Source organism: Dermochelys coriacea, chromosome 16, assembly GCF_009764565.3.
Source record: "Dermochelys coriacea isolate rDerCor1 chromosome 16, rDerCor1.pri.v4, whole genome shotgun sequence".
Classification (NCBI taxonomy): domain Eukaryota; kingdom Metazoa; phylum Chordata; order Testudines; family Dermochelyidae; genus Dermochelys; species Dermochelys coriacea.
In genome coordinates, this window is record NC_050083.1 from 1,056,531 (window position 1) to 1,081,434 (window position 24,904).

Sequence of the window (24,904 nt, forward strand, 5' to 3'; positions counted from 1 at the left end):
ATGATTCAGTTAATACACACAACGAGGCCCCATTTTTGGTTGTCCCTACACACTGGCATAATACAAATAATATACAGTAATTATTACTCTTTAAAGCCAAGTGTTGGTGTCTGGGGATGAGAACCGTATGGGTGACCCTACCAAAGGAATCCAAGCCAACTGGGTCTCTGCATGTTCTCTCATCCGCTGCATACTCTTTTTTTAAATGATGAGAAAGGGTCTCTTGTATGAACAAATAAATCTGTTCAGTCAGCTAGTTAATACATTAACTTGGTGATTCAGAGATGGTTGTTTTGCTTCCTCTTCTACCACATAACAGCTTCCCAAGTGCTACCTTTCCATGATAATTTAAAGCAATTGCCACCACGTATAGAACACTTCCCTTGTGTACTTGTGGTATGACAGCAGTCTCACAGGCTGCTCTATTGCGGGTCTTGTGCTTTGTTGAAATAGACAAAGTGGGGTCATTTGGGGCTTGGTTAATCATTGCTTTCTGAGTTTTGTTTTGGAACATCTTACCCTGGAGTAGTTTGTCTTTGCGTGTCATTTGATCTGGACCATCAAAGTTTTGGGAGGTTTTGGTTTTGGCCAATCTCTAACGCTCTCTGTATAGAACTGAAATGAAAGAGCAGATTGCCTCCTCTGTGAAGCACCCAGGACTGGACAGGAGATGCGATTATGGGGCTCAAGCACCTGTGTAAAGTAGAGCAAGTAGAGTACAGTAAAATTAAAATGCTGAGATGTTCTGTGAGAAATTGGTGGTGCAGGAGTAACACTTTCTGATTAGGGAGCTGAAGTTACTGAGTGGATGGCACAAGTCTGGATGGATTCCTCAAAGGTGCTGTGTTAATCAGAGGAGGCCAGGTCTGCATCCTGACTAACTGGATCCTGCAGAGAGGCTCTTGCAGTTTTAGCAAGAAGAGTGCAGGGTGTGAGTCCCACATCTTTAGAGTGATGTCTCTGGTATCCTGTTAAAAATCTAAACACGGGTAAAACTTGTGTGGGGGAGTCACATGTGTATCCCATGTGTTCAGCTCCTACTAATGGTAATGATTCTGCCACATGTGGCATTTCCTGGGGATTAATGGCCTTCAGCTACAGTTGAGGCTAGTGATTCCTCCCCATCATTTGTCCGCAGAAGAAACCTTGTTCTTTCATGTTTGGTGGTGGAGGCTGTGATACAGGAAAGTGCTTCAGATCATGGTTAAAGTTAAGTATGAGCTTAAGTGCTTTGCTGAGTTGGAGACTGAGTAACCCTTTTCCTAGCCTGTATTATGATTTGGGAGTCATTCAGGTGCTTTAATAACATTCTGCAATCCGACTGTTGGGATATTATCTGTCACAAAATTGCATATAATGACTGTGAAAGCCGCCCCTGCCCAGTCCTGCCATAGTGGGTTAGTAGAATGTCTTCCCTCTTATTGCTGTAGGTTCTCTTTGGAGGTATGTCCGTGCCAGCATGTCGTTGTCTGGGTACATGCCCCCTCTCTGTGATCCAAAGGATGGGCATCTCTTGATGGATGGAGGTTATATCAACAATCTTCCAGGTATGTTTGTGGATAGTTGTTTGCAATTCGCCAAGAAGACAGATGGTAAAACTCCATCTGCACAGGCATATGTCAGTGTGATTACCTTCCAGAACAACTCCATTCTGATCTCTTGGAGGCTAGCAGAACTGCATTGCCCTCTGGATACAGGGCCTTTGCTTTGTTGTTATACAGGCTTTTCCAAGACGGCTTCTTGGGATGGAATGTTTCCTTTCAAATCGTGTCAAAAATATGTCAGGCTAATTATTAGAACATATTCTAGTGTGTAGTTTTAAAAAAAGGTTGGGGAGGGGTGAAGGAATAAAACTATAAATATATCTCTTTCCTTGAATCTGTTGGAAGAACAGAGCATAAATATGAACTGATTCTAAATATGCAACAATGGTGAAATATTAACTGCTTTTAGTGTCTAAGATTCAAAGCAATGTCTATCTTAACTGGAGAATTCATATAACATTAAATTCAATGGTTTCAGAGTAGCAGCCATGTTAGTCTGTATTAGCAAAAAGAAAAGGAGTACTTGTGGCACCTTAGAGACTAACAAATTTATTAGAGCATAAGCTTTTGTGAGCTATCTCACTTCATCGAATGCATCCGATGAAGTTAGCTGTAGCTCACGAAAGCTTATGCTCCAATAAATTTGTTAGTCTCTAAGGTGTCACAAGTACTCCTTTTTATTAAATTCAATGAAACATTAAAATCGAAAATCAATCTCAAAATCATCCTATTAAAATGTTTTTCTCATTAGACAGCTGAATGAAGCCAGGAATGTTAAACACCAAATGAAGCCAGGAATGTTAAACAGTGTGTGTGGTTTTTTAGTTGTGTTATGAAATGTTTATGGAATAGAGGAGGTCAGAGTTTTTGTCATAATATCCAGTGCTTTGAAAATTTGTTTTCATAGTACATTTCCCATGAGCTGTGTGCAAATAATTAGAGAACAGCCTGAGTAAAAGGCCTGGAATCTGAGCAGCCCAATCTGGGAGGGCGGTGGTGGGGGGCGGTGTTAAAAATTCAAACCCAGATCCAAATTTTGCAAAAAGGTCCTTATCTCCCAAAAGGGCAGAACTACAAATGCTCGCACAAATTTGAAAACTGTATCTGCCATTTGCAGCTTGGGCCTCTCTCTACAAATATGAATTCCTAACCTAGCTATCTTTCCACCTGTCCCAGCTATCCATCTGTACATTCTGAGATTGCACAGTGTCTGAAGATGATGTTGAGGATTGGCTCAACAATGGATGGTGGATTGGATTGTACAGTCCAATAACCTAGTGAGAGTTCAGTTCTGGTTTGAATTAAATCATAGAATCACAGAATATCAGGGTTGGAAGGGACCTCAGGAGGTCATCTAGTCCAACCCCCTGCTCAAAGCAGGACCCTACAGAGTTGTAGCTGTCACAGTGCATAGCCGTTCTGGGAATCTCAGTTATAAGAACATAAATATGGCCAAACTGGGTCAGACCAAAGGTCCATCTAGCTCAGTATTCTGACAGTGGCCAATGCCAGGTGTCCCAGAGAGAATGAACAGAACAGGTAATCATCAAGTGATAATTCCCTGTCACTAATTCCCAGCTTCTGGCAAACAGGCTAGGGACACCATCCCTGCCCATCTTAGCTAATAACCCTTGATGGACCTATCCTCCATGAATGTATCTAGTTCTTTTTTGAACCCCGATATAGTCTTGGCCTTCACAACATCCTCTGGCAAAGAGTTCCACAGGTTGACTGTATATTGTGTGAAGAAATACTTCCTTTTGTTTGTTTTAAATCAGCTGCCTATTCATTTCATTTGGTGACCCCTAGTTCTTGTGTTATGAGAAGGAGTAAATAACACTTCCTTATTTACTTTCTCCACACCTGTCATGATTTTATCAATCTCTATCATATCCCCTCTTAGTCATCTCTTTTCCCAGCTGAAAAGTACCAGTTTTATTAATCTCTCCTCATATGGCAGCAGTTCCATACCCCAAATAATTTTTGTTGCCCTTTTCTGAACCTTTTCTAATTCCAATACATCTTTTTTGAGATGGGGCGACCACATCTGCACACAGTATTCAAGATGTGGGCGTACCATAGATTTATATGGAGGCAATATGATATTTTCTGTCTTATTATCTATCCCTTTCCTAATGATTCTCAACATTCTGTTCACTTTTTTGACTGCCGCTATACATTGAGTGGATGTTTTCAGAGAACTATCCACAATGACTCCAAGATCTCATTCTTGAGTGGTAACAGCTAATTTAGACTCCATCATTTTATATGTATAGTTGGGATTATATTTTCCAATGTGCATTACTTGGAATTTATCAACATTGAATTTCATCTGCCATTTTATTGCCTAGTCACCCAGTTTTGCAAGATCCCTTTGTAACTCTTTGCAGTTTGCTTTGGACTTAATTTTCTTGAGTAGTTTTGTATTATCTGCAAATTTTGCCACCTCACTGTTTACCTCTTTTTCCAGTTCATTTGTGATCTGTATGGCATAGTTGAAAAGTACTGGTCCCAGTACAGACCCCTGGGGGACACCACTGTTTACCTTTCTCCATTCTGAGAACAGACCATTTATTCCTACCCTTTGTTTCCTGTCGTTTAACCAGTTACTGATCCGTGAGGGACCTTCACTCTTATCCCATGACTGCTTACTTTGCTTAAGAGCCTTTGGTAAGAGACCTTGTCAAAGGCTTTCTGAAAACCTAAGTACACTATATCAACTGTATCCCCCTTGTCCACATGCTTGTTGACCGCCACAAAGAATTCTAGTAGGTTGGTGAGGGATGATTTCCCTTTACAAAAACCATGTTGACTCTTTCCCAACAAATCATGTTCATCTATGTGTCTGACAATTCTGTTCTTTGCTATAGTTTCAACTAATTTGCCTGGTACTGAAGTTAGGCTTGCCAGCCTGTGATTGCCTCTGGAGCCTTTTTAAAAAATTGGTGTCACATTAGCTATCCTCAGGTCATCTGGTACAGAAGCTGATTTAAATGATAGGTTACACACAACAATTAGCAGTTCTGCAGTTTCACATTTGAGTTCCCTCAAAACTCCTGGGTGAATATCATCTGATCCTGGTGACTTATTACTGTTTAGTTTATCAATTTGTTTCAAAACCTCCTCTAATGGCACCTCAATCTGGGACAGTTCCTTAGATTTGTCACCTAGAAATAATGTCTCAGGTTTGGGAATCTCCCTCACATCCTCAGCCGTGAAGACTGGTGCAAAGAATTCATTTAGTTTCCCTGCAATAGCCTTATCGTCCTTTAGTGCTCCTTTAGCATCTCATCATCCAGTGGCCCCACTGGTTGTTTAGCAGGCTTCCTGCTTCTGATGTACTTAAAAAAAATTTTCCTATTACTTTTTGAGCCTTTGGCTAGCTGTTCTTCAACTTCTTTTTTGGCCTTCCTAATTATTTTTTTACTCTTCATTTGCCAGATTCCTCACTAGGATTTAACTTCCACTTTTTAAAGGATGCCTTTTTGCCTCTCACTGCTTCTTTTACTTTCTTGTTTAACCACAGTGGCACTGGTTTGATCCTCTTGCAATGTTTTTTAATTGGGGTATACATTTAAGTTGAGCCTCTTATTGTGGTGTCTTTAAAAAGTTTCCATGCAGCTTGCAGGGATTTCACTTTTGGCACTGTACCTTTTAATTTCTATTCAATTAACTTCCTCATTTTTGTGTCATTCCCTTTTCTGAAATTAAATGCTACCATGTTGGGCTGAGGTGGAGTTTTCCCCACCACAGGAATGTTAAATTTAATTATATTGTGGTCCCTATTACCAAGTGATCCAGCTATATTCACCGCTTGGACCAGATCCTGTGCTCCACTTCGGACTAAATCAAGAATTGCCTCTCCTCTGGTGGGTTCCAGCACTAGCTGCTCCAAGAAAGTGTCATTTAAGGTGTCAAGAAACTTTATCTCTGCATCCCGTCTTGAAGTGACATGTACCAGGTCAATATGGGGATAGTTGAAATCCCCCATTATTATTATTTTAATAGTCGCTCTAATCTCCCTGAGCATTTCACAGTCAGTATCACCATCCTGGTCAGGTGGTTGGTAGTATATCCCTACTGCTATATTATTCTTCTTCGAGTGATTGCTCATGTGTATTCCACTATAGGTGTGCGTGTTCGTCATGTGCACCGGTATCGGAAGTTTTTCCCCTAGCAGTACCCATAGGGGAACGCCCCTAGCGACCCCTGGAGTGGCTCCTCCATGGGGCTGTATAAGGGGTGCTACGCGCTCCCCCCACCCTCAGTTCCTTCTTGCCGCCAGTGAAGGTGCTTCGGAACTGCTCTGCTCCAGCTTTGCTACAGCTTGTCCTCAGAATTCTTGTTCATTCAGTGTATGTGACCTGTAATTAGTACACTTTTAGTTTAGTTTAGCTAGTGCACCCGGGCTGGGGCATGCCCCGCGCCCCGGGTTTTAAGTCGTGCGACAGTTGTAGAAGCCTGATGCCAGAGAGTGATCCGCACATGGACTGTTTATGCTGTTTGAGTGAAATACATCTCAGCAATCGCTGCAAGATTTGCAAGTTGTTTAAGCCTCAGACCAAGAGAGAAGGAGACATTAGGCTCTGGGCTATCCTCATGGAGTCAGCGTTGATCCCGACTCCGGCACGCCACTCCAAGTCGGCATCGGGCACCACCGTGTTGGTATGTGGCGACCCCCCCAGCACCATCTACTAGTTGACACCGCTCCCCGTCCACGGGACACAGCAAGAAGATTAAGAAGAGGCTTTCTCCACCGCAGCACCGGAGTAAATCTGGGGCAGAGACTAGACCCATGTTGGGCAGTCCTCGATCCCCATCGGCCTCTAGGCCTCCGACTCAAGTTGAGCGGAGTAGTCTGGCCTGTTCAGAGCAGGCTTCTCCGGATGTCCAGATGCCCTCCACGCCAGAGGCTCTGCAGGTAGCTCGGGACATGATGTCCATGCCGGTACTAGGAGCACCGCCAGTGTTGGCCCCGCGGTCCAGAGGCAAGCCGCCGCTGAGGTCTCCGCAGTCACCCGCAACTTGGTACCGGTCTCGGTCGAGAGAACATTCCTGATGCTGTTCGCTGCTCAGCAACCGTTCCATGCATAGTTTATGTGGGTCGCCAGCTACTCCCACCAGGTTATCTGGCTGGGTACCATCTGACAGAGACTCCGGGCACTGCTCCGCCACGGAGGAGCACTGCCAGCAGATCGAGGGACGTGATCGTTCCCTTCTATTCGACATTGGTGAGGCCTCATCTGGAGTACTGTGTCCAGTTTTGGGCCCCACACAACAAGAAGGATGTGGAAAAATTGAAAAACGTCCAGCAAAGAGCAACAAAAATAATTAGGGGGCTGGAGCACATGACTTATGAGGAGAGGCTGAAGGAACTGAGATTATTTAGTCTGCAGAAGAGAAGAATATGGGGGGATTTGATAGCTGCTTTCAACTACCTGAAAGGGGGTTCCAAAGAGGATGGATCTAGACTGTTCTCAGTGGTAGCAGATGACAGAACAAGGAGTAATGGTCTCAAGTTGCAGTGGGGGAGGTTTAGGTTGGATATTAGGAAAAACTTTTTCACTAGGAGGGTGGTGAAGCACTGGAATGGGTTACCTAAGAAGGTGGTGGAATCTCCTTCCTTAGAGGTTTTTAAGGTTTGACAAAGCCCTGGCTGGGATGATTTAGTTGGGGATTGGTCCTGCTTTGAGCAGGGGGTTGGACTAGATGACCTCCTGAGGCCCTTCCAACCCTGATATTCTATAATTCTATGGTGATCGAGACAGACATAGCCGAAGGTCCTCCTCTTGGAGGGGCTATCGTAGCTGGTCGCAACACGATCGTCAATGCCATTCCCACTCATCGTCTCACTCCAGGACCCTGCCACAGCACAGCTCCTGCAGCCCCGGTCGTCGATCACTGCTGATTTGCTGTCGTGGATCCGTCCGCCAGAGCCGATTGCGGAGCAGCTGCTACCAGCAGTACCATTCCTCCACGTCAGAGTCACGGTCCCGGGGTCAGTACCACTCCCAGTGCCGCCAATCCTCCCAGGGACAGCAGCAGGTCGTACGTTAGCCCGGCCTCCCTTCGTAGCTGTCCATCGATGGATCAGGCCAGACAGGCTGAACTGCCTGCTCCACTGCTGCCACAGCAGGTGCAGTGGCACTGGGCCCTGTGGCCAGCCCAATGGTACCATTGGGACCGTGCCCCCGACACAGCCCCCAGTGGGGGCTCGCTCAGTGGCCAGAGCCTCAGAACAGCTGTCGGCCTCCCTCTCCCGACCTCCAACGAAGGAGTCGGTGAGACATACATCCTCAGTGCCGTGCCCAGAGCGTGACCAGGTGGCGGATCTTCCGGTGCCGATGGACACGCAAAGTACCACGCCCTCCTCCTCACCCTCCCCTGATGAGGCGATTACGGCCCCTCCTCCCTCCGTCTTCAAAGCTTACCAGGAGATATTGAAAAGGGTAGCATCAAACCTCAACCTTCAGAGGAAGTGGAGGAGCCCTCGCACTCCCTTTTTAACATCCTATCTGCCTCAGTACCGGGCAGGGTGGCCTTGCCTCTCCACAGAGGGGTGGCAAAAATTTCAAATGCCCTGTGGGAAACCCCAGCCTCATTGGCCCCTGTCTCTAAGAGAGCAGAACACAAGTATTTTGTGCCCACCAGAGGACATGAATACCTATGCACCCACCCTGCTCCTAACTCCCTGGTGGTCGAGTCGGACAACATCAGGGCACGGCAGGGCCAACTAGTCCCTACTCCAAAAAATAAGGATTCAAGGAGGCTCGATTCATTTGGGAGAAAAATGTATTCATCTTTAAGCTTCCAGTTTCGGGTTGGGGAACCATCAGGCTCTCCTGGGCTGGTATGAGTTCAATCTCTGGGGCTCTCTGCCCAGGTTCGAGGACTCCCTCCAGGAGCATAACAGGAAGGAGTTTAAAGCGCTGGTGGAGGAGGATACAGCGGCTGCCAGGGCTACCCTGCAGGCATGGGTTGGACATGGCCGTGCGGTCCATGGCCTCCGTGGTGTCCATGAGAAGGGCGTCGTGGCTCCTGCTCTCCTGGCTCTCCAGTGAGGCGCAGACCTCCCTGCAGGACCTTCTGTTTGATGGCAAAGCTCTGTTTAACAAACGGTTATAAAACTGCATGGCCTGAAAGACTCACACCACACTTCAGACTCTGGGCCTCTATGTTCTGGCTCTGGCTAAACTTAAGTTTAAGTCGCACCAGTTCCCACCCAGACTACCCACTCTAAATATGAGCCCCCTTATAAAAAGTCATAGGACTATAAGAAGTGCCCGCAGAGGCAGGCTCGGCCTGCCCCCAAGCCTGGTCCTCCAAGGGCAAACAGGTAGGGAAATGGCAGTTTTGATGGGATGCCCGGGGGCGCCCTATCAGTTCTCATCAGGGATCCACCCACAATAAAGCTTCCCTTGTCCTACTGGTTGTGTGCTTTCCTCTCGGAATGGTCGCGGCTGACCTCAGACTGATGGTCCTCAACACCATCTCCCGGGTTTACACCCTCCAGTTTACCTCCACCCCGCCCAACCGTCCTCCGCCCCCATCCCTCCTGCAGGACCCCTCTCACGAGGCTCTGCTTGAGCAGGAGGTGGGGCGGCTCCTTGGCCTAGGAGCGGTGGAAGCGCAGGAGCTCAAAGGCAAGGGGAGCTCAAAGGCAAGAGGTACTATTCCCGCTCTTTCCTTATCCGGCAGGCCAAAGCGGGGCTCAGGCCCATCCTGGACCTGTGAAGCCTGAACCAGTACATGGTGAAGCTCAAATTCCGCATGGTCTCCCTGACCTCCATAATCCCCTTACTGGATCTCGGGGACTAGTCCGCTGCCTTCAATCTGCAGGACACGTACTTCCACATTCATATATTTGAGGGGCACAGATGCTTCCTCCGTTTCACGGTTACACATGAATATTACCAGTTTACGGTCCTCCCTTTTGGCCTGTCCACTGCCCCCAGGGTGTTTACAAAGTGTATGTCGGTGGTGGCAGCCTACCTCAGGTGCCGTGGGATCCAGATTTCCCCTATCTGGACGATTGGCTGGTCAAGGGCAGCTCGCAGTCGCAGGTGTGGTATCATGTGGCGCTCCTTCTGTCCACGTGTGCCACTCTGGGCCTATTGGTAAACGACATTAAGTCCACCTTAGTCACGGTGCAACACATAGAGTTTATCAGGGCGGTCCTGGCTGCCATGCTGGCCAGAACCTCTCTCCCACCAGACAGGTTCGAGACCCTGAAAGGGCTCATCGACATGATCACAAGGTTTCCAGTGACAACAGCCATAGCTAACATGCTAACATACTAACCCACAGAGACTTTCCTACCAACACTACAAAAAGAAGGATTCTGGGTGGATTCTTCCTGAAGGTTGAAACAATAGCCTGGACTTCTACATAGAGTGCTTCCGCCGACGTGCACAGGCAGAAATTGTGGAAAAGCAGCATCACTTGTCCCATAACCTCAGCCGTGCAGAACACAATGCCATGCACAGCCTCAGAAACAACTCTGACATCATAATCAAAAAGGCTGACAAAGGAGGTGCTGTCGTCATCATGAATAGGTTGGAGTATGAACAAGAGGCAGCTAGGCAGCTCTTCAACACCACATTCTACAAGCCATTACCCTCTGATCCCACTGAGAGTTACCAAAAGTAACTACAGCATTTGCTCAAGAAACTCCCTGAAAAAGCACAAGAACAAATCCGCACAGACGCACCCCTGGAACCCCGACCTGGGGTATTCTATCTGCTACCCAAGATCCATAAACCTGGAAATCCTGGATGCCCCATCATCTCAGGCATTGGCACCCAGACATCAGGATTGTCTGACTATGTAGACTCCCTCCTCAGGCCCTATGCTACCAGCACTCCAAGCAATCTTTGAGACACCACTGAGTTCCTAAGGAAACTACAGTCCATCGGTGATCTTCCTGAAAACACCATCCTAGCCACTATGGATGTAGAAGCCTCTACACCAACATTCCACACAAAGATGGGCTACAAGCCATCAGGAACAGTATCCCCGATAATGTCTCGGCAAACCTGGTGGCTGAACTTTGTGACTTTGTCCTCACCCATAACTATTTCACATTTGGGGACAATGTATATCTTCAAATCAGTGGCACTGCTATGGGTACCCGCATGGCCCCACAGTATGCCAACATTTTTATGGCTAACTTAGAACAACCCTTCCTCAGCTCTCGTCCCCTAATGCCCCTACTCTACTTGTGCTACATTGATGACATCTTCATTATCTGGACCCATGGAAAAGAAGCCCTTGAGGAATTCCACCATTATTTCAACAATTTCCATCCCACAATCAATCACAGCCTGGACCAGTCCACAGAAGAGATCCACTTCTTGGACACTACAGTGCTAATAAGTGATGGTCACATAAACACCACCCTATATCAGAAACCTACTGACCGCTATTCCTACCTACATGCCTGCAGCTTTCATCCAGACCACACCACATGATCCATTGTCTACAGCCAAGCTCTACAATACAATCGCGTTTGCTCCAACCCCTCAGACAGAGACAAACACCTACAAGATCTCTATCAAGCATTCTTACAACTACAATACCCACCTGCTGTGGTGAAGAAACAGATTGACAGAGCCAGAAGAGTACCCAGAAGTCACCTACTACAGGACAGGCCCAACAAAGAAAATTACAGAACGCCACTAACCATCACCTTCAGCCCCCAACTAAAACCTCTACAACATATCATCAAGGATCTACAATCTATCCTGAAGGACGACCCATCACTCTCACAGATCTTGGGAGACAGGCCAGTCCTTGCTTACAGACGCCTCCCAACCTGAAGCAAATACTCACCAGCAACCACACACCACACAACAGAACCACTAACCCAGGAATCTATCCTTGCAACAAAGCCCGTTTCCAACTGTGTCCACATACCTATTCAGGGGACACCATCATAGGGCCTAATCACATCAGCCACACTATCAGAGGCTCGTTCACCTGCACATCTACCAATGTGATATATGCCATCATGTGCCAGCAATGCCCCTCTGCCATGTACATTGGTCAAACTGGACAGTCTCTACAGAAAAGAATAAATGGACACAAATCAGACGTCAAGAATTATAACATTCAAAAACCAGTTGGAGAACACTTCAATCTCTCTGGTCACTCAATTACAGACCTAAAAGTGGCTATCCTTCAACAAAAAAAACTTCAAAAACAAACTCCAAGGAGAGACTGCTGAATTGGAATTAATTTACAAACTGGATACAATTAACTTAGGCTTGAATAGAGACTGGGAGTGGATGGGTCATTACGCAAAGTAAAACTATTTCTCCATGTTTATTCCCCCCTCGCCCTGCTGCTCCTCACACGTTCTTGTCAACTGCTAGAAATGGCCCACCTTGATTATCACTACAAAAGTTTCCCCCTCCCCCCCGCTCTCCTGCTGGTAGTAGCTCACCTTACCTGATCATTCTCGTTAGAGTGTGTATGGTAACACCCATTGTTTCATGTTCTCTATGTATATAAATCTCCCCACTGTATTTTCCAATGAATGCATCCAATGAAGTAAGCTGTAGCTCACGAAAGTTTATGCTCAAATAAATTTATTAGCCTCTAAGGTGTGTGACAGGGTCGGGACAGATGGCTATAGGAGAGTAATAGAAGGCAGATATATTAGCCACAGGCTGAGTAGGTCCCTTTTCCCTGGGTAAGGTAACAGGGAAGGTTCCAGGACAATCAGGAACCTTCTGGAGACAATTAAGACAGGCTGATTAGAACACCTGCAGCCAATCAAGAAGCTGCTAGAATCAATTAAGGCAGGCTAATCAGGGCACCTGGGTTTTAAAAAGGAGCTCACTTCAGTTTGTGGTGTGCGTGTGAGGAGCTGGGAGCAAGAGGCACTAGGAGCTGAGAGTGAGAACAAGGACTGAGGAGTACAAGCATTATCAGACACCAGGAGGAAGGTCCTATGGTGAGGATAAAGAAGGTGTTCGGAGGAGGCCATGGGGAAGTAGCTAAGGGAGTTGTAGCTGTCGAACAGCTCTTCCAGGAGACACTCTACACAGCTGCATTCCACAGGGCCCTTGGCTGGAACCCAGAGTAGAGAGCGGGCCCAGTTTCCCCCGAAATCTTTCCCAACTCCTGGTCAGACGCAGGAGGAGTCAACCTGGACTGTGAATTCAGAAAAACGGCCAAGCTGAGGGCTGCCGTGAAGTGCGAAGGCGAGCAAATCCTCCAATAAGTGCAAGACCCACCAAGGTAGTGCAGGAACTTTGTCACAGGTGCCACAAGTACTCCTTTTCTAACAGCCATAGCGTGTCTCCAGCTCTTGGGTCACATGTCGGCCTGCACATATGTGGTCCGCCGAGCCAGACTCAGGATGAGGCCCCTCCAGCTATGGTTGGCCTCAGTGTTGTCCCAGGCCAGAGACAGGATGGACAAAGTCCTCATTGTGTCCGAACCAGTGATCGCCTCCTTACGATGGTGGTCCTCTCTGCGGAACATGCTCCGTGGGATCCCGTTCAGAGACAGGCCCCCGTCGATGGAGCTGGTGTCCGATGCATCAGACCTGGGGTGGGAAGCCCATGTGGGGAACGTTCAGACACAAGGTCTGTGGTCTGCGCAGGATCTGGCCCTGCACATAAACGTGAAGGAGCTCAGGGCGGTCCGGCTGGCATGCATGGCCTTCCACTTGCACCTGGAGGGCAGGGTCGTCAGGGTTCTCATGGAAAACATGGCCTTGATGTTTTATATCAACAGGCAAGGCGGGGCCCGATCCTCTGCCACGAAGCCCTCAGGCTGTGGGACTTCTGTATAGCCCACGACATTTGCCTACAAGCCTTACCACCTACTGGGCACCCGGAACTCGTGGCGGATTGCTTCAGCAGGGACTTGTCCTCTCAGCATGAGTGGTGTCTTCACCCAGAGGCGGTGCACAGACTTTTCTGAGAGTGGGGAATTCCCTAGGCGGACCTGTTCATGACTTGTCAGAACGATCGCTGTCCCTGGTTCTGCTCCATGGGAGGGCTGGGATGGGGCGCTATCTCCGATGCTGTTAAGGTTCCTTCCCCATTCTGAACTCTAGGGTACAGATGTGGGATCCTGCATGAAAGACCCCCTAAGCTTATTCTTACCAGCTTAGGTTAAAACTTCCCCAAGGTACAAACTTTGCCTTGTCCTTGAACCATATGCTGCCACCACCAAGCATGTTAACAAAGAACAGGGAAAGAGCTCACTTGGAGACGTCTTCCCCCAAAATATCCCCCCAAGCCCTACACCCCCTTTCTTGGGGAAGGCTTGATAAAAATCCTCACCAATTTGTACAGGTGAACACAGACCCAAACTCTTGGATCTTTAGAACAATGAAAAATCAATACGTTTCTTAGAAGAAGAATTTCAATTAAAGAAAAGGTAAAAGGATCACCTCTGTAAAATCAGGACGGTAAATACCTTACAGGGTAATCAAATTCAAAACATAGAGAATCCCTCTAGGCAAAACCTTAAGTTACAAAAAGACACAAAAACAGGAATATACATTCCATCCAGCACATCTTATTTTACCAGCCATTAAACAAAAGGAAATCTAACGCATTTCTAGCTAGATTACTTACGAACTAACAGTTGGAAGGCTGCATTCCTGATCTGTTCCCAGCAAAAGCATCACACAGACAGAAGAACCCTTTGTTCCACCCTTCCAGATTTGAAAGTATCTTGTCTCCTCACTGGTCTTTTGGTCAGGTGCCAGCAAGGTTATCTTAGTTTCTTAATCCTTTACAGGTGAAAGGGTTTTGCCTCTGGCCAGGAGGGACTTTATAGCACTGTATACAGAAAGGTGGTTACCCTTCCCTTTATATTTATGACAGATGCTTTCATCCTGTCCTGGTCAAGCTGGTTCCTCTATGCCTTTCCCCTGTTCCCGCTGATAGACAAGATCATGGAAAAAATAGAGATGGACAGGGCCAGGGTCCTCTTGATTGCCCAGGTGTAGCCCAGGCAGCATTGGTACGGGACCCTCACGAGCCTGGTAGTTGCTCTGCTGTGGCCGTTGCCGTCCCGCCTGGACCTGCTCTTCCAGGACCAGGGCTGCCTCCTCCACCCTAACCTAGCACTGCTGCACCTCACGGCATGGCTGCTCAATGGTTAGGCCAGGAGGAAAGGATGTGCCCGGAAGGGGTTCAGCACATCCTCTTGGAAAGCAGGCGACCTTCCGCGCACCGATCCTACTTGGCAAAGTGGTCTCGGTTTTCCCGATGGGCGGATGAGTGGGGCATTTCCCCCATGGCTGCCCCAATCCAGCTAATTTTTGACTAACTCCTTCACCTTAGGGCCAAGGCCTGGTGCTCTCATCCATCAAGGTGCACTTGGCGGTCATATCGGCCTTCCACTTGCTGGTGCAGGGCCACACAGTATTCTCCCATGCTATGACTGGCCGATTCCTTAAGGCATTGGATCATCTCTTCCTGTATGTTCGGCCCCTAGTCGGACCTGAACCTGGTGCTAGCCCGCCTCATGGGCCCCCTGTTTGAGCCACTAGCTACATTCTCCTGGTCTCACCTCTCATGGAAGGTAGCCTTCCTGGTGGCAATCATGTTGGCTAGGCGGGTCTTGGAACTCAGGGCCCTGACCTCCGAGCCCCCATACACAGTATTCCATAAGGATAAGGTCCAGCTCCACCCACATCCTTCATTCCTCCCGAAGGTGGTTTCTGCCTACCACATGGGTCATGACATTTTCCTACCGGTCTTCTGCCCCAAGCCCCATGCGTCCAGTGAGGATTGCTGCCTCCACATGCTGGACGTGAGACGGGCTTTGGCTTTTTACATGGAGTGGACTAAGCCATTCAGGAAGTCCTTGCAGCTGTTCATCGCCTTGGCTGAGCGCATGAAAGGTCAGCCGATCTCCACTCAGTGGCTCTCGAACTGGATTACCTAATGCATCCATACCTGCCATGACCTGGCGGGAATCCCCCCGCTGTCAATTGTGAGGGCACACTCGACTAGGGCTCAGGTCTCGTCAGCTGCCTTTGTGTCCCATGTCCCTATTCAGGACATTTGTAGGGCCACCACGTGGTCTTCAGTTCACATGTTCACCTTGCATTATGCGATCGTCTCCCAGACCAGGGAGGATGCCGGGTTCGGCAGGGCTGTGCTCCATCCCAAAAGTCTGTGAACTCCTACCCACCTCCAACAGATATAGCTTGAAATCACCTATTGTGGAATACACATGAGCACTCACTCGAAGAAGAAACAACAGTTACCTTTTCCATAAGTGGTGTTCTTCGAGATGTGTTGCTCATGTCTATTCCACATCCCGCCCTCCTTCCCCTCTGTCTGAGTTGTCTGGCAAGAAGGAACTGAGGGTGGGAGGAGCACGCAACACCCCTTATACTGCACCATGGAGGCACCACTCCAGAGGTCGCTGGAGTGCTCCCCATGGGAAAAACTAGGGGGGAAACTTCCAACACCAGTGCATGTGGCAAGCACGCACACCTATAGTGGAATACGCTTGAGCAACACATCTCAAAGAACACCAGTTAGGGAAAAGGAAACTGTCTTTTATTCAAGCATGGAATTACTATACATAGTTATCCTGGATCTTGAACTTTTTCTTCTCCCTACATTTCTCTTTTCCGAGAGTTGTCCAGCACCCCAAGTCCCTCCTTCAGCATCTTCCTAAATTCCTGCTCCTTAAACTGCCAGGGTCCTGAATGTCATGGCCAGACCACTCTGTCCCCTCAGGAAGTGGGAAATGCTCCTCCATCCCATCACCATCACTAATCTGTCCATTTCTAAATTCATGCAAAATTTTCCTTCTTACTTTCAAAGCTCTTCATGGACTGATATTCTCTCAGCCTCTGACCTATATCAGTTTCTCTCCCCAGTTGGTCATTCTGCCTCGACCTCTTCTGTGTCCTCTTGCATTTGTGCTGCTTCATCTGTGTATCAAGGAAGGCAACTATGCAGCCAGTGATCATGTGGGTGCAAGAAGCTTTGGTGGTGCAATAAGATTGCCCATGACAGACCCAAACTGAATATACAGCCAGGCCACTTTAAGGACCTAGCCAGAGATTATTCTGGGTGGTGCTTGATCTGCAAGGAGGACATTGGTATTTGCCATGATGAGGATGATCCCACAGGCCTTTCTTTTAATTATCAACATTTGTGTTGGTTTCTGAAAGAAAATTATTAGAATAACTAGGGATTATAAAGAGATAGTTATACCCAGATACCATACATCACTATGAGGAGTATAATTAGTATAGCATTATTCTGAGGTAAGTCATTCTCCCTGCAAAGCATTCATGAATGTCTGTGCTGGAAGCTGTATGAAAAGGAATCCTGTTGTACTGTCCCATGCTGTGCTTGCGTGGTCTGTCCTGATCCTTGGAAATACATTTCCCTGCTTCCAGTGGCTAGCTCCAGACAGGTAAGTGCTGTAGAAGAGAGGAGTGATGGGTAATGATGATGTGGCTTTGTTCCCAATAGCGGATGTTGCAAGGTCCATGGGGGCAAAAGTGGTGATAGCAATTGATGTGGGCAGCCGGGATGAGACGGACCTCACCAACTATGGCGACACTCTGTCTGGCTGGTGGCTGCTGTGGAAGAGATGGAATCCCCTCGTTGAAAAAGTGAAGGTACCGTAAGCTTATGTTAAAATCACAGTGATTTTCAATAATCAGAAGGGAACTGTTCCACTGTGTATCCGAGAAACAAGACTGGGAATCGATTGCTCTGTCATCTGCATCTTGGGTTGCAAGATGACATTTGAGGTGTGGGAAAGCTGGACAAGGTCCCAGCATAAAAGAAAATACAATGTTATGGGAAAATTCAGATGTTTGAATCTGGGGAGGAACTAGGAGTGGCACTCATACAGCCAATCATTTTTTCCTCTAAGGAGTCCAACTCCAGCTCTCCATGCAAGAGCAAATTCTGCTGGGTGCTGAGTGGGGGACTACAGAATTACAAGATTATTATTCATTATTTGTGTTATGGTGGCACCTAGGAACCCTGGAAATGAACCAGGACCTCATTGTGCTAGGTGCTGTACAAGCATAGAACAAAAATGAATATCTCTTCTCCCAAAATGCTCCCTAAATATAGACAAGAGCAGTTGACCTGGCTTTGATAGAGCTGAAAGAGCCCCTCTCCAATTGGAGTGAATTTTGCAGAACTAATCTTGATGCAGTTAGGATTTGGCTGCTCTACAAGTGAAAGTGAGTGGAGCTTTGTCTGCTTCTCTGTGTTTCTTAGTAGCTGAATAAAGGGATTTTTGCATTGGGCAGCAATAATAAATTCTTAGATGTTTGTTTTCATGACAGGCTGCATGAGCTAGGGATTTCCTTCCTGGGTCAAGTCAGATCAGATCGGATTAATGTTTCATTTCCTCCATTTTCCTTCTGGTTCCCTGTGTCCCTGCTGTAATCCTTAGGATCTCTCTCTTTAGCAGTCCCCGCCTCAAAAAGGCCTGGTCTGAGGACTGGACAGGATTCCTTTTCAGAGCTCAGTAGTACTGGACTTCCCCAGTGGGTGTCTGTTGTGAGTGATGCAGGGTGGGGTTGAACATGCTGCCTCCATAGCACACTGGGCTGTTCTCTGTCCCAAGGAACGAGAGGCTATGACAGCGAATCAAATCCATCTCTTACCTAAAGCGGTTTCTGGCACTAGAAAATCAAGCTGGCTTGTTACTCATCCCGATCCTGAGAGAGCTTCGCACCCCTCCTTTGTCACCCTATATATCTCCTTCTAGGTACCAGTATTTCCTGGAATTAACGACCAAGTTCTGCTTAAAGTGCAGAAACATCATTTGTTAGATGGAAGCTAAGTCTCTGCCATTGATGACAGACTGACTGGCGGTCAGCAGTGTGCTCCTGGGAGGCTGAGGGATGTGGAATATGACAACCTCTGCAGATACTCCTGAGTCACTAGAGTGCATTTCTCCTTTTTACCGTTGCCAGTTCAGGGCAAGTTGTGCTAATGAAAGTCTTGCAATGCATTTAATGGCTATCTGGGGCTGATTGGCAGGTGCTGAACATGGCAGAGATCCAGACCCGGCTTGCGTATGTGTGCTGCGTGCGACAGCTGGAGATGGTCAAGAACAGTGAATATTGCGAGTACATTCGGCCGCCCATCGATAGATATGGCACCCTTGACTTTGGGAAGTTTGATGAAATCTGCGTAAGTGAATCTTGAGGGTGTAGGGGGTCCCGATGTAGCTACGTTTATGCAGCAACAGAGTCCTGTGAACACCGCAGCAATATAAACCTAGTGCTAAGGGCTATTGCTGGGCCTCTTTTTTGAGGAACCTGTTCTCAGGAGTTAGATTTCTTATTACTTAGCTCTCTGCAGGCTATGTACATATTAGAGCTGAGCAAAGAAGTCACACTGAATAATACCATGGAAAGACATACGATGAGGGGTTCAGGATAAGAACCTGAATAGAACAATTTACCCTGTTTGTGTAACGCCCATGAGCAGATTGCAACTTCCTCTCCTTTTTTTTTTTTTTTTGCCAGTAACTTTACTCTGGGGGTCAGACATGGACTGTTCACTGTAGGTTTTTAAAATCAGAGTTGTTTTGTTTAGTTATAATTGGCACATAAATCACATGGCATTGTTTCTTTTCCCTGATTGGGTGAGAATAGTTCATAAAGTCAAGGGGAGGGTTTGAATAAGCCAGTAGGGCTGTGAATTGTTCAGGCAAAGGGAGCAGAATAGTAGAATGTCTGTGGCACAGTTAACATTCCAACACTTCTATTAATATTATGGACCATCTGCACTTCCTTTGCACCTGATATAGTATCAGCAGAACAAAACCAATGTCAGTGGAAGGACTGTTAATGAAAGGATAGTATCAGGTTCACAGGTCTTTGGGGTTTAGTTTTGTCTGTCTGTGTATGTCATAAATCAGCATGCAAAGTATTGATACCAGATGTGCAACTGATATTTTTCAGAAAAAAAAATTCGGCAATTTAAAAAGAGTAGAATAAGGTTTCTTTCCTTTCCAGTGGACTGTTGTTTAGTAGCTTATGCTCATTGTCACTGTTGTAGAGTTATACTATTGTTCTCCACCTGCTGCTGGTTAACGTAATAGATGTTTGCTTACATGCGTGTTCACCCTCATCCATTTCCTTAGTTCATAACAAGAAGTTATTCGTTCCACTGCCCTAGTTGTGTTGGGAAGGATGGAAGCTGAGAGCTGAGCATCGTCAGCAAACTGGATTCCTACGTGTGCGATATGTTTCCTCAATAACTCTCCTAACACCCTCTCACACATTCCACAAGAGACATGAAATCAGCCCTGCAGAGCCCCACATGAGAGTCCTCTGGGCAGAAGACCAATTGCCCGGACCATTCTTTCCGACCTCCCAGAGGGGTCTGAACACTCAGCAGCACCCTGTGTCTTCAGCTGTCCCAATCACACCTCATGGCCTGTGGTGTCAGCATGGACACTTCTTTCTTGTTCATTGCTAGGAGAAAATCCTCACCCTGTGCAACCAGTGCAGTTCCTGCTCAAACACCCGACTGACCAGAATGTGGGAAATCTGAGGAGAGTTGAACTTCCCACACCATCTCCTGCCCATGGGTTGCGAGCTGTTGAGACTGTCAGTGTCAAGTGATGCTTTATTAACCAGGGGCTGCATGATAGCTTTTTCAGTCAGGCATCCTGCTACCCATGGGCAGACTCTGATAATCTCCACCAGCAAAAGACCCAACACTTGCCCTGGTGCTCCCTTCACCAGTCAGGATGGGCATGGATCCAACTCACAAACTGTGGGATCAGGGAGGTGGGGAAGGGATTCCAGCCCCTCCAGAGCCTCAGTGAATGGCCGACACTAAGAGATGAACAAGCATTGACCCCTCAAACCATTGTTCTCTGTCTGTGGAAGCAGATAGTCCAGGGCCAAGTGAGTGATTTGAAGCCACAAAGTAACTTTATATTCTTTTCAACAAGAGAAGCTTGACAGGAGATGATTGGAGGCCATGCAGATATACCAAGCTGTCATCCTGCTTTAGCAGATCTGATGGAGACACATTTCTTGATTTCCTCCACTGACATACCAGCCAAACACCCTATGACTTCCCCTGTCGCAGGGTCTCTGTAAAGCATGGTGACCCAAGTGGACATTCATGGGCTACTGTGTCAAAGGTTTTTATTTACCTATTTATTTAGATTTATACCAAAATAAAAAAGGGGTATCTATCCAACATTCCAGACACCTATGCCAAACAAATATGAAGTGAGCTGTTGCTCACAAAAGCTTATCCTCAAATAAATTTGTTAGTCTCTAAGGTGCCACAAGTCCTCCTGTTTTCTTTGCGAAAACAGACTAAAACAGCTGCTGCTCTAAAACTTGTTAAATTTAACAGTCACTGAGCATACAATTCCCTGCTGGTTCCCCTCAAAAACCCACCTGTGCAGCACCCCATGCATCTAGAAAGGTCTTGCCATATGTCCTAAAGGTCACCTGATCCAGGCTATTTGGGGCCATTCTAAACAAACACAGAATATAGGTCATATTGATAGGCTGGGGAAGCAATGACTTTGAACAAGAGTTGGCGGTCATGGTGGATAATCAGCCGAACATGAGCTCGCAGTGTGACACTGTGTCCAAAAGGACTAATGGGATTTTTGGGTGCATAAATGGGGGAATCTTGAGCAGGCGTAGAGAAATTATTTTATCTCTATATTTTGCACTGGTGTGACTGCTGCTGTAATACTGTGACTATTTCTGGTGTCCACAGTGAGAGGGTTCAGAGAGTAGCCACATGAATGATTAAAGGATTAGACTCGAGGAGCTCAATCTATTTAGCTTAGCAAAAAGAAGGTTAAAGTGTGACTTGGTTACAGTCTACAAGTACCTATTTGGGGAGCAAAAATTTGATAATTGGCACTTCAGTCTAGTAGAGAAAGGTCTTAACATGATACTATGGCTGGAAGTTGAAGCTAGACAAATTCGGAGAGGAAATAACCTGTAAATTTTTGACAATAAGGGTTTTCAATCACTGGAACCATTACCAAGAGTCATGGTGGATTCTCCGTCACTGGCAAGTCAAGATTAGATGTTTTTCTAAAATATCTGCTCTAGGAATTATTATGGAGCAGTTCTCTCGTCTGTGCTATACAAGAGATCAGACCAAATGATCACAATGGTCCCTTCTGGCCTTGGAATCTATGAAACCATTGACAGAATGGTCTGAAGGCTGAACAGTATTCTCCCTCTGGCCTGTCGGTGATGTCCCAGGCTCCATTCACCTCCAAGGACAGCCCCTCTAAAAAGGCCTTTCTTCCCCGTCAAGATGTGTCCAATCCTAGACCCACAAGAGTCAGTGGTCTGTCCAGGAGTTCAACTCCCCCGCGACTTCCAGTGCCATTCCAGACACAAGATCCAGAGTGTGACCTACAAAGCTAGGAACCACTTGGAGCAGATTATGGTCGCTATGAAACCTTGAGCTGTTCCTGACACTTATTCTGTCTGTCAGTGATAGACCTGGGAATAGAACCCTGGACTCCTAACAACCACTGCTCTAAGCACTAGAATTCAATTCTTCCCAGAGCCTTTTCTGCTGTTTTGTAGGAAAAAGAATAAGTGCATGTCTTCAATAGCAACGTTGAAGCATTGCTGAGACAGCCACTTTAACGTGGCTGTGTAGTCACAGCACCAGCGGTGGGAAAGTAAAAAAAAAAAAAAAAAAAAAACCAGCCCCACGAGGAGAGTAGCTACCAGCGCTGTTTTTTTCACACTCCTGAGCGAGAAAGTTGCAGTGTTGTAAAGTGGCAGTGTAGACAAGGCCTAAGACTGGAGTTATTTTTAATTGTTTTCATGCTGACAATATGGGTGCCAAGTTGTCATTCCCAGTGCAAATTAGAGTTCTAAAGGGCTGGAAAATGGAGTATATGCATTCGAACTCCCCCAGGCACTTGAGCAATAGTTGCTCATATCCCCTCTAACAGAACCTGAAATTTGCATGTAAAAGCAAGAGTCCGCCTACGTGCTGGTTGGCTTCTGTGTATTCATGATTCACATGTACAGGTCATTTGGCAGCAATGCCGATAGTAATTCCTGTGTCAGACCTGGCCCAGCAGGGAGGAGGCCCATATTAATTAGCATTGCTGTTGTCTTTTTCCATACAGAGATTTGTACAAGAAGGACTTGGGATACAAATAAATCCTTTGCTCATGTTTCGTTGGTGTCTCCTTATATGCAGCACTGTCTGATGTGCAGTACTGCACAAAGCCGTCTCCAGAAAGATGATTGTAACAAGTGGCACATTCCATAACGTACATTAGAGCCAAAGGTCATGTGACCTTCCTGATGTAAAATAGCACCTTGCTCCAGTTAATGGCTTCCCATTTCATAGGCTGTATGTTCGGAGTAACTTAGAGCTGAAGCAGTAGATACTGTATTCTAAATCCCGAGCCCAGAGGGTGAAACTGTGCTTAGCACTCTGGTTTTAGAGCAGGTGGCATGGAGCATGGTGTTTGTCCAGTTGTTGTTGATGATGATGAGTGTTTATTTCTGATTGTCTCTTTCCAGGAAGTGGGATATCAGCATGGGAAAACAGTATTTAATGTCTGGGGCAGGAGCGGAGTCCTTGACAAGATGTTAAAAGACAGGCAGGAGATCTGCAAATCCAAAACATCAGGTGTAAGTGTTCAGTTTAAAACTACTCTTCTCATTACGTGATGCCACCCAGCAGCCAGCACACAGCTGAGCAGAGCTCTCTGACCAAGGCATTGCTTTATAATGTGTTAAAGGCTATCAAAGCGGGAGGGGTTTCTCATGGACCCTTACTGGGAATATAGGCACATTCATTAAAAATGCATTGCAGTAAAGTTAGTAATTTTCAAATTTTTAGCATCTGGAGTTATTTTTATCATGTTCATGCAATACTCAGTGCCCAGGCATCCCTCCTGCTTGCTGACGATGATTTACTAGGCCGGGGACTCTTCTCTGATCAGCTGCATGGTTCTCAGCACCCAGGCAGCTGAGCAGGCCCTGTTGGCATGTTAAAAGCCTAGCTGTCTCTCGCGTCCACTGCTCGGTTGCCATGAATGTAGCATTAAGTGGCTTTCAACCACTGTCAGAAATCTTGCATTATGCCCTTACTGTGTTCAGTCCAGTACCAAAATGCCTGCACAGCCTATTTCAGGAAAGGAATTTCATACAACAGACATCAAAGACCCTGTGAAGGCTTGAGACATTGCCATTGGTGTTAGTTAAAGTACAAGCTTTACTTGTACCACCTTCTCTACTCATGCTATCTGCTTCAGCACATCTGAGTAGCCAATGTTTAGGTTGCAGAATTGAGCTGGTCCTGACAAACCTAAGGGTTACTTAGTGTGGCTGAGTCGTTATAACCATATTGAGATTTCCACGTAGAGCAGGAGACAGGACTTTTTATGGCTCATTGGGGAAGGGAATCCCTGTGCTCCAGGACAGGACTTCCTTTTCTTTCTGAGCTTTCTCTCCCCCCCCCATGCTATAAAAACTCCAGGGCCCAGCAGGCATAGGGAGGCCTCAGGGAAGGGACCTTGGGCATAGGCATAGTTTGACTTCTATTTGGGGGGAGGGCAAGGGCCAGCGGGGCTCGAGCCAGCTCCACATGGCGGGGTTCAGGGAGGGAGCGCCATCTTCATCCCCTGACTCACCTCAGCAGGCCACCCATCTGTCTGGGTTGTGGGGGGGACTGCACCCAAAAATTATAACTCAAAGGTGGGGGACTCAGCTCAAAAAGTTTGAAAATAGCTCAGGGTGCAGAGAGGGGGTAGCTAGGGTCTGTGTGCAGGCAAGGGAGTAGCTCAGGATGCAGGGAGGGGGTAGTTCAGGGTGCAGGGAGGGGGTAGTTAGGGTCTGTGTGTGGGCAGGGGGGTTGCTAAGAGACCTTTAGGTTACAAAAATGATGGATTGATGGGAATGGCTAATAGCTGATTGGACACATGCCTGCATTTTTGGTTCCTTAGTGAGGACTACCTGCTTGGGGTGCATGTTCCAGAGTTCTTTGGTTCTGCCTTATCAAGGTCCAGTGTTCAAAGGGGTTAGCAACGATTTCATTGTAGCTCGTCACAATGCTAAAACTTCTGAAATTAAATCAAGAAAAGCAAAGCTGGGTTTTACATCTAACTTCTCTTTTAGCAGCCTCTTCTGTGTCTGAAGGAACTGGTTTGCTGCTATAGGTTCCAGGGTCCTTTTTAATCACCTGCTTTTTGAACGTTCTTTGCTAACTTCGAGCAATATTTTACTTTCCTATTAGGCCTTTCTTTAACAGAGGTGCCAGTGCTGTGTATGTGTGTCTATCTTCAGCCACCTCTGGGCTGGAACACAGCAGCTGTTTAACAGCATATAGCAACACTACACAACGGAAGAAAACAAAGTA

At 46.9% G+C, this 24,904-nt stretch overlaps 1 protein-coding gene across 6 annotated transcripts in view; it reads left to right on the forward strand.

Moving 5' to 3' along the window:
- PNPLA7 (patatin like phospholipase domain containing 7) overlaps positions 1–24,904 on the forward strand; it is a 414,014-nt gene that overhangs the window by 365,412 nt on the left and 23,698 nt on the right. For 5 of the 6 annotated variants that reach the window (XM_038374480.2, XM_043499152.1, XM_038374479.2 and 2 more), the window contains 4 exons: positions 1,431–1,547; positions 17,015–17,163; positions 18,551–18,703; positions 23,065–23,175. In XM_038374480.2, the coding sequence (XP_038230408.1) occupies positions 1,431–1,547; positions 17,015–17,163; positions 18,551–18,703; positions 23,065–23,175 (530 nt within the window). The remainder of the gene's footprint in view (positions 1–1,430; positions 1,548–17,014; positions 17,164–18,550; positions 18,704–23,064; positions 23,176–24,904) is intronic. The other variant, XM_043499151.1, reaches the window with a different exon arrangement.